Here is a 9,862-nt window from a genome sequence, read left to right as displayed (position 1 = left end):
CAATTGCAGATGCACCTCAAAAATTTATTGAAAAAAGTTGGTTTAATGTTGCAAAACCCTCTAATTGATGTACGAATATAAAAAATAAAAAAACTTTGAGTCTCAGAAATAATGCTTCTTGCAACACATTATCTAGACCGTTCATTTTTAATATTTTCATATGTTTATAGATCTACTTGATTTTAATCATTTTTAAAATTTAAAATTTTATAATTAGATATAAAAATAGATTTTGAAATAATCCCAAAAAAAATTTACACTAAAATTACATGTTATGATAAAATTTGGAAGCGCTCATTAATTGGATTGTTTAAAGTTGCCACATTAAGAAACCACACCCTTAAAACAATGTTGGTGCATTTTCCCCTTCAAGTTTAAGTTTATAACGATTCAAAGAAAAAGCAAAAGAGAGGTGAAAAGTATAAAGTTGGTTAAGTTGTCGACAGCGAGGGAGGGAATGTTTGTAGTTGCAGGTCCTGCTGCTGCTACAACCACAGTCACCTTGTCCCATTCTCTCCCCTAAAATGGATAATATCAAATCACTCTTTACACCCCTAGAAAGAAGGATATTACACCCCTACAAAAATGGACTTGGTGCTCTTGAAACATTAATTGTATTTTTCTGCTCCTAAAATACTAAAAGCCTTAACTTTTGAAAAAAAAAAAAACTGAAAACCTTACTTATGGATCATTGAAATAGACGGTCCAGATCGCATGTTGAAACAACATTCAAGATGGGATATGTTGTCTCTTCAAAAACAAGGTTCTACACCTTTTCTTGCTGTCTACATTTTACTTCTACCCGGCAGTGAATGAGGCACATTACTAGTATCTCAAATAAGGTTTTAGAAATGGGCAAGCTTTTTATGTTCTATCCTTCCATTTATCCAACTGTCCATTTTATTTTTAATTTTTTTTCTATAAACTACTTTTACAACAAAATTTGTACGTCTATTCTTCTATTAAACTCGTATTAGCAAAAAATATAAAAAAAATATTTTCAATAAAATAAAATAACCAAAATACTTTTGAAAGTTTCAAGAGGTATTTTAGTCATTATATTTTATCAAAAATTATTTTTAATATTTTTTATTGGTGCTCCACAATGAGAGGATGACACGTACCAAATTTTATATTCATACAATTTGTAAAAAAAAAAACTAAAAAGAAACTACTTTGAGATGTTGAATCTAAAATCGAACGGTGAGTAACTCTCTTGATCAAAATTGGATAGTTGGATGGTAGAGAGATGATAGAACTTCTATGTTATAGGGGAAACATAGAAACCTTTTTTTTTTAAAAATAACAGTTTGGATTGAAATTTTCTAATCCAAATTGCATCTAGTGGGGAACTTTTCAGGTTTATGGTCCAAAAATTGGATGATTCTAACCATTTTTTATTTCTATTATCATTTTCACCGGAGGACACAAAAACCCGGTTCCGACACCGATCTCGAATGTTGGCCTACATGTCCTGCACTTTGATCAAGTCACTTGACACAGCACAACGACTTGAACATCTGCCAGCTCACACTCGTTGCTTTTGAAGAAAAACGGTGCCATGTTCGAAGTTAAGGTACAGTGCAGAAGATCCAAAAATAGGACTCTGGTTTAGTTTTTTCAAATATATGAATAATGGATTGCAATTTCATATTTAAAGATGACCCCTTTAACAAACCACATCCAATTATTTGGAGGCAAAGGATTTATTGAAAAAGTGTGTGGAGAGGCTATTTATTTTTAATACAAAAAGTCACAATCATTTGTGATTGTCATAATTCAAAGTAGTTGGTCATGAAAAAAAAATTTCAAACTTTGTGATGCACTCCAAGTCATCCAATTTGATATGCTATGAATAATTATACTATCATTGTATAAAAATAAATAGCCTTGTATATAATTTTTTTGGGTAAATACTGGTTGATATATTACTATACAATCCTAAAATTTGTAGGCACAATGGTGTTATGGTATTAACGGGGTTTTCGATGGCTACGAAATATCGGCGAGGATTTGAAAACGGGTGCCGTTTGTATAGAGCCCAAGCTCTAAACAATCAAATTAGAGCCTACCTTCAAATAATATCAAGAAATGTGGTTTTAAGACTGGAAATCACTGGGATAGACTTAAAATATATTTTCATATTTATTTATAAAGTTTAAAGCTTTAAAAATAATGTAGATGGATAGATCTATAAAAATTTAAAAATCTTAAAAATTGATGGTTCAGAAATATATTACAAAATACATTATTTTCAATACCTTAAATCTAAATTTTTTTTTATCTGCATGCATGTTAATGTCGAGATGATCAACTTAAGGTTATTTGGGCATCAAACTAACCTCATTTAGTGAAACTTTTCCCCATTGAAAAGTGGTTGGAACTTGGAAGAGAGGGAGGAGGGAGGGGATTTGGTTGATGATAGGTCCATTTTCCTCACGGGTGGGGGGCAAGAGGAGGATATTGTCAGAAAGCGGCAGGGGATACGTGGAGGGTATTGTCAGCTTTGTGTAGGGATATTTCCGACCAAAACCAATACGAGCATTCACCATCCCGTAAAAGCTGTCGGCCGCCGCCGTAACCCCGCCTGCTAATCATTGCTCCACGTTCCTCCCATCCGCACCTCTCTCTCTAAATCCCACCCACCTCTTTCTCTTTCTAAATGCCACCTCTTTCTCTCTCTAGGACTCAATTCTATCAATTTTCTCTCTCTAAATGCCACCTCTTTCTCACTCTATTACTCAATTCTGTCAAATTTCTCTCTCTTAATTCACAGTCTCTGCTCCATCTTTATCCCTTATCACTATTTCTTTTTATTTTGCTACATTCTTTTTATCTCCCTCTTAAATCGCTCAATTATTAATCTCCCGTTTCTCTCTCTAAATAATACCCTCTCGGAGTTCCCTTTCTATACTTTTTTTTTTGTTTTCCACTCTCTTCCCCTCTCTCTCTTAATTTTCCAATCCTCTCTCTCTCTCTCTCTCTGCTTTCTCTCTCTTGGGTTCTTTCGGTTAATAAAATATGTATTTACAGGATGATGTAGGGATAGAATACTACGAACCTGCTAGCGTGAAACCGCGACTGTTAAAAAGCGTTAGTGTTTCTTTTCGTCCCCTTACCAGATCCCCCCCCCCCCCTCCCCTCTCTCTCATCTTTCTCTCTTTTCTTTTCGCTTTACTGGTTCGGTCTCAAAGAAGCGTTGGAGAGCTTTAATGGCAGGAAACCTTTTCTTTTGAATTAGAGGGAGAAGCGAGTGTCTGAAGTTTCCCAGAAAGAAGTAAGCATGGTTTCAGAGCTGTTTGCCTGTAAAACTGTCAAAGCTTTCCACTCAAGGCAAAAAAAAATTGTGTCTGCTTTCTCTGAGCTACGTTCTAAAGACGAACATTTGCTTCTCCTTCTTTGATTGCAGGATATAATGTTCAGGGCATGAACCTCGGGGAAAGGATACATGGCTCCTAAAAAGCTTCCGATTCAAAAGAGATCACCATAAATAGTAAGTTTCTCTTTTCTCTCTGAGTTTTTTGAATCAGGAATCGAGTTTAATGAAGGCTAGGGTTTTACATTTGTAAGCGTTTGCTCCGAGAGCTTATCGAGAATTGTTGAGATTTTGCCGTTATTTTGGGACCGAAAATTGGCATTGGGAAGGAGATTTTATTCATGGGGGGTTTTTGGATAATATGAGAAAAAGGTTGGGGCATTATTTGGTCAAATTCCAGAAGCAGAAATGTTTCAGGAGAGAGATCAAAGGCGTTTTACCTTTCGCTCGCTTCCTCTTCTTCTTGGTGAACTTCTCACATTCTCTATCTAAAAATTCATCGTTCTCTCTCTAAATACCTCTGGCCATTTTTTCACATGCAGACAAAAACCAGGAACGCATGCATAAATGAGACAGAAAAAAGCGCTTGACCTTCCTGTTTCCACTGTTTTGCAGCACTTTGAAAGTGAGAGGAGAGAGACAGAGGGCTACCCTGTCTGTAGAAGGAGAGAGAAGTCTCTTTGCAAGTGACGCTCAGCTTCACTGTACATGTCAGAGAGAGAGAGAGCCCAATTGTCTTTTACGTGAAGCACAGGTCTCTAGAGAGAGACAAAAGAAGAGAGCCAACTGATTTGCATTGAGAGAGAGAGAGCGAGAGAGAGTTGGGGAATGATTCCTTTTGTTCCTCCCGGCTTCACTTTGCGCGACGGTTACTGCTACATGAACAACACCACCACCACCACCACCACCACCACACAGTGTTGGGACCAAGGTCGATATTTACAAAAGCTGGCCTGTAAATCATCATCTTCTCCTTGTTCGGTGCTCACTCTGTTGAATGATGATAATAATAATAACAGTGAGAAGGTGAATATTTGTTGGAGAGAGAAGGAGGCGAAAGCAGCTGCTGCGTCCAAGAGTCACAGTGATGCCGAAAGAAGACGAAGAGAACGCATCAATACCCACCTCAACACTCTCCGAAACCTCCTTCCCAACACCACCAAAGTAAGCACCACCAAATAAGTTCAATCTCTCTCACTCACATAAACTCATGCATCTAAAACAAACACAGATTCTCTCTCTTCACACCCAAACCCCACAAAGTAAGACAACTCTCTCTCTCTCACACACACACACCACACACCAGACCGACTCTCTCTCTCTCTTTCTGTTTCTCGGAAGTGAAATCCAATTGTTCCCAATAACGTCAAAAAAAAAAAAAAAAAACGAAAATACTTTCCAAGTTAAAAGAAAGAATATGGGAAATACGTAGAAGAGAATGAAGGAGAGTATGATAATATTTGGTACTTTTGAGATTTTGACTTATAGAATATTATGAAGGACTCGTAAATATATCGGAATATAAGAAAATAGTAGTTCTTCACATGGCCCTGAGATTTGCTTTTTAAAAGCAATCTTCGTCCTTTCGATCTTGACGTGATTGGATTTAGAATCCACTCACGGTTTTCTCGAAGCTTATTAAAACTTCATTTTATTTCTTTTTCTTCTTTTCTTTTTTGAAAATCTGTTTTGTTTTGTACTTTTGTATGGTTTGGATAGCAATATCAATTTATCATTTTCTGGTCTTTCATATTAATATACATCTTCTTTAGACTTTGAAAGGTGTTTATTGTATGTTTTCTTTTCACTCATTCTTTATTTTAATAATTCTTTTGTACTTTTTTATTTTTTATTTTATTTTTCTCAATTTTAATCTTTTTTGCACTTGCGGATGACTTGGTCCAGTCGGCTTGGAGTCACTCGAGTTACTCAGGCTCAAGCGCATAGTCCCTAGCCCGAGCTGAGTTTTGCAGCTCACTTCTTTCCCATGCTACCAGTAGCTCGTATTCTTATCTTGATTCTAAGCCTGTTACTTAGCAAATAATTATTTGTTTAAATTTACAAGGGAATTATATACGCGCAATGTATTAATTTTTAAAAATTTTGTTACTTTTATTTTACTATTTTACATAACATGTGAAAGTTCCAAGGCCTGCTAACCCACCCAATTATAAATAAAAATGGATGCAATGTATATGATAGTTTTCTCAATCCTTCTCATTTTATTCCTTCGCATTCTACATTTTTTTTCAACTAAAAGGTTTAAGAATGGCAGGATTTTAAACTTTCCCTTAACCCTTTCCAAGCGTGGGTAAAAAAGGTGGGCTGTTAGGTGAGCAGCCAAAATTTTGCCAAAAATTTTTACGAATCTGAAATAGAGCAGAGTGGGATTCATGTAGCTGATCTTAATTAGTTGGAAAAAAGATTTGACGATAATAATAACTGGCAACCCAAAAAAGCAACTGTTGAATATGACACCATGTCTTTTTAATGGGTTTTTTTTGGAACTAATATGACACCATGTCTTTTTAGTGGGTTTTTTTTGGAACTGAGAGTTCCAAATATTGCCACATTTGAACCGGAAATCATTGGTAATTTGGATCAAATAAGCTAAATTTTGCCATTGAAGCATTTTTGAAGTACCACTTAATTCCCATCCTATAATTGGAGAATTAATACGGCGCCCTATAGTAGGAAATTGAACATCTTGAACAAGTAAAACATTGTTCAATACTAAGAAAAGAGCCCAGGTTTAAGTGGTTAACGCTTGACTATTTACAATGCTACGTCATAGGCTAATTCTTACAAAGGGTATGGGCCATCTCAATTCTTACAAAGGGTACGGGTGCTCTCTCTAATAACTCACCCCAAAAACAAGAGTACTAGCAGAGATATTGGGCTTTATAATTGGGGGAAGAAAAATTTGTTAGAAAAAATGTTTAATTAAGGAGTATTTACAGCAGATATAATTGACAGATGCTTTTTGAAAAAATGTTTTATTAGCATCAAAACCAACTGAAGCTTAAATTTATAAGCTTTTGTTGTCGACAGACGGACAAGGCATCCCTTCTAGCCGAGGTGGTCCGGCACGTGAAGGAGTTGAAGCAACATGCTAAGGGCACAGAGGGCCATGGCCCAATTCCCGGAGAGGCGGATGAGCTCACAGTGGTGCACCCCGAGCCCTCATCCTCTCTCATAATGGCCACTCTATGTTGTGAGGATCGGCCGGGCCTCCTCTCCGAGCTCACAAATGCCTTCAAGGCCCTAAGGCTACGCACAGTCAGGGCCGAGATCACGACCCTAGGCGGCCGAGTAAAGAACGTGTTCTTTATTGATCGTGAGCATTCTGAGACTAGCCTTAGTTGTTTAGAAGACACGCTCAAGGCCATCATGGTCAAGCCTGGCCCTCCCCCTATAGTGAGGCATGAGAGCAAAAGGCCACGCATCAACTACCATAACAATGACTTCATGGTGTAAATTTGGTCTACTGGGGGCGGTCAGGGCTTTAGATCAATCGCTAGTCCTCTTTTATTCTTTTTGTTTTTGAGGGTTATGGTTATGTTTTTTCTCCTCTTTTATTCTTTTTGTTTTTGGGGGTTATGGTTACGTTGCAGTCTTTGTGGGTAGTTTAGTGGAAAAGGATTTTATACCTTTATTAAGAATGGAACTCGAGACATCATGTTTGTCACTTGCTACTTTAAGCATTTATACCTTGAGTCCATTACTAAGTCATAGTTAGATAAGGTTTACGGCAATTTAAAGTTTAGAACCTTGGAATACAATCTTTCAAACAAACTAGCCCTTCAAGTTTTGGCATGGTGGGAAACATATTGGTTGTTGGAGGGAAACATATTGGTTGTTGGAATATTGAAAATTTAACCCAAAAATTTCCTAACTTAAAGTCTTTTTTTTTCTTCTTTTTGCTATAGGTCTTCAAACTAGTTTTTCTTTTGAGGAGATGGCTATGTTAAACTTAGTGTGAACTGGTGACACATCAATGGGTGGGGGTTTATTCTTGAGGTCTCAATTTGGGTGATGAAGATGTTAAATTTGAGGGGCAACTCCAAGGTTTGAACCTCCCCTTTTGTAACCTCCTTATTCAAACTAGGTGTCACACCAAAGGGACCAAAAGCTGGTGTGAATTGATATTGATGGAGGCCCAGCTCTATGGGAATAATTTGGGAAGCGTGTATTTTTGTTTGACTAAGATGAGTTTCAAGTCTATGAAATTGGCTGATATTTGCTTTTTGTACCTTTGAAGATAATCTTTTGTTGCTTTAGGGCCCTTCTTTCATTTCTTTGTTTTCTCTTATTTTCTGCTAATTACTTTCACTGTAGGAAAATACTTCGAGATTATGGCTTACAAAGTCTCACATCATTCTTAATGACCAACAGCTAGACGCCTTCTATCATTTTTTAATAGCAAAATAATTTTTATAAAAAGAAAAATGATGACTATCATAAAGTAAAGGGAAATTTATTTAACTACCCTTGATAGATGGGTTATTTAACATTCTACGCATGTCTTTTGATTTAATTTTAAAATGCTCATCAAAATCAAAATACAAGTGATGATTACTTGGAATAATTGCAATCAGGTAAAATGTTACATTGTTGATCTCTTAGAGGTATTTTGATAAATTTCCCTCTAGTAAATAGCTATATCAAATGCCTTTATATAAGAAAAAACCCATTTTTTATGAAAACATAAGGGAATGTATTTTAAAAAATTTTACCCCTTTTCCTTTCCTGTTCTTCCCTTATTTTCTCCTTCATGATACTTTTTCCAGTCCTTTTATTATTTTTTGTTCTTATAAAATTCCATTTTTCTTTTTAACAACTATTACTGTTTCAAAATCTTGCTCAATGCCTCAAACATGATTCTCAAATTAGAATAACAATTACCCATTTGCATCCATGGACATGTATTTTTAGGATTTGCATATCCAAGGTATGAAAAAACAATTTGCATTTGGTACTCGTTTGGTCCCCAAAACATGGATATCGCAATCAATAGGACTCCTCTCTAGAACGTTAAAAAAAAAAAAAAAAAAAAAGGGACACTCTAGGATATCTCAATTAATTGGAAAAAAAAGCCAAATTTGGTATTTCTAGGATATGTCAATTCAAGGATATTATGTTGAGGGGACCATAAGCCCTTCTCAATCGTCCTTCACTACTATGTCCATACACCACTCCTTCATTTACAGATAAATAAAGAATTTAGAGAGAGAGAGAGAGAGAGGAACAACTAGAGAGAGAAATGCGCTGTCAGAAAGTGAGGAGATAGAGAGATTACATAATTAGAGAGAGAAATAACATAGTTAGAGAGAGGATATTGAGGAAGAATGCACACAGCTGGATAGAGTGGAGTTAGAGAGAGAAAATGCAAAATTAGAGAAAAATGAGTAAAAGAGAGATGATATGCAACAATAGAAAGAGTGCACACTTAGAGAGAGAGTTAGAGGGCATAGAGAGGGAGAAAAGAGTTACAGAGACAAAAGACATGGTGAGAGAGAGCACACGTAGATAGAGAAAAGAAGTCACAATTACATAAAGAGGAGTTAAAGAGAGAAATGACACATTAGAGAGAGAAGAGTTACACAGTAGCGTTCGATAGAGAGTAGAGAGAAATAGCTAGAGAATTATATAACTTGAAAAGTTAATAAAAAAGGTTTATATAAGGTTGAGGTTTTAAATAATCAAATTAAAGCACATCTCAAAAATTCACTAGAAGAAGAAAGTTTCATTGTCGAAAAACTCTCAAATCAATCATCTCGACCTCTAGATGTATAGAGATGAAAAAAAGCGATTTTAAGTCTAGAAAGTAGTGCATCTTGTAATGTATTATTTCCTTAGTCAATTTTCAATATTTTCAAGTGTTTATAGATTTATTCGATCTACACTATTTTTTAAGCTTTAAATTTTATAACTAGATATCGAAATTAATTTTCAAGCTGTCATAAAGATTTTGGCTATTGGAAAATCATCTTTCAACACACTGTAGAGGTATGCCTTACTTTGATTATTTAGGGCCTCAGCTTTATACAAACCACACCCATGACTCTCAATCTCAACGCTATCATCACCGTTAATTTGAACTTTATGCTAGTTGTAGTGTCTTGGAGATGTGTTATAGTGAATGTTATCAAATTCGCTTAGTTTCGGCCAAAGAGGCCGAAGCCTTCAGATTTTAAGTATAAACAGAAGCGAAGAGAATCATGGTGCTGCGGCCTCGGCCAGATTCAAGCTGCTTTGGTCTGTTTCGGTCTGCTTCGGGTCTAATTCGGCCGAAACTTCGGGCTGCTTCGGTCAGAAGAGAAATCCCTATATAAAAGTATATTTTTATTTTTTAAATTTTTAAATTTTTAAATTTTCTATTATTTTTATATATTATATATATAAATATATAAATTTTTTTTTAGAAAAATCTGAAGTCTTCTCCCGAATTGGCCAAATAACTAAATTGCTTCATTTTTCTCACCAATCTGAAGAAGACTCCAAAGCGGATTTGATAGCATTAGTTTAGTTCTTAGTGCTCAATTT

General features: G+C 35.7%; 1 protein-coding gene across 2 annotated transcripts; it reads left to right on the top strand.

The window, feature by feature from the left end:
* The first annotated feature begins 2,585 nt into the window (after positions 1–2,585).
* On the top strand, positions 2,586–7,004 carry LOC18429008 (transcription factor bHLH30). 2 transcript variants are annotated; one of them, XM_006838300.4, is made up of 4 exons: positions 2,586–3,277; positions 3,410–3,493; positions 3,932–4,480; positions 6,368–7,004. In XM_006838300.4, the coding sequence occupies exons 3-4, from the start codon at positions 4,145–4,147 to the stop codon at positions 6,791–6,793; spliced, it is 762 nt and encodes a 253-aa protein (XP_006838363.1). In that variant the 5' UTR covers positions 2,586–3,277; positions 3,410–3,493; positions 3,932–4,144; the 3' UTR covers positions 6,794–7,004. The 2 variants fall into 2 exon arrangements, with proteins under 2 accessions (XP_006838363.1, XP_020519842.1); XM_020664183.2 differs by having other exon boundaries at positions 2,589–3,277; positions 3,859–4,480.
* Positions 7,005–9,862: the final 2,858 nt, after the last annotated feature.

Source organism: Amborella trichopoda, chromosome 4 (assembly GCF_054954075.1).
Source record: "Amborella trichopoda isolate Santa Cruz 75 chromosome 4, AtrichopodaSantaCruz75HAP2 v2.0, whole genome shotgun sequence".
Classification (NCBI taxonomy): Eukaryota; Viridiplantae; Streptophyta; class Magnoliopsida; order Amborellales; family Amborellaceae; genus Amborella; species Amborella trichopoda.
This window is presented reverse-complemented; position numbering and strand designations above follow the sequence as displayed.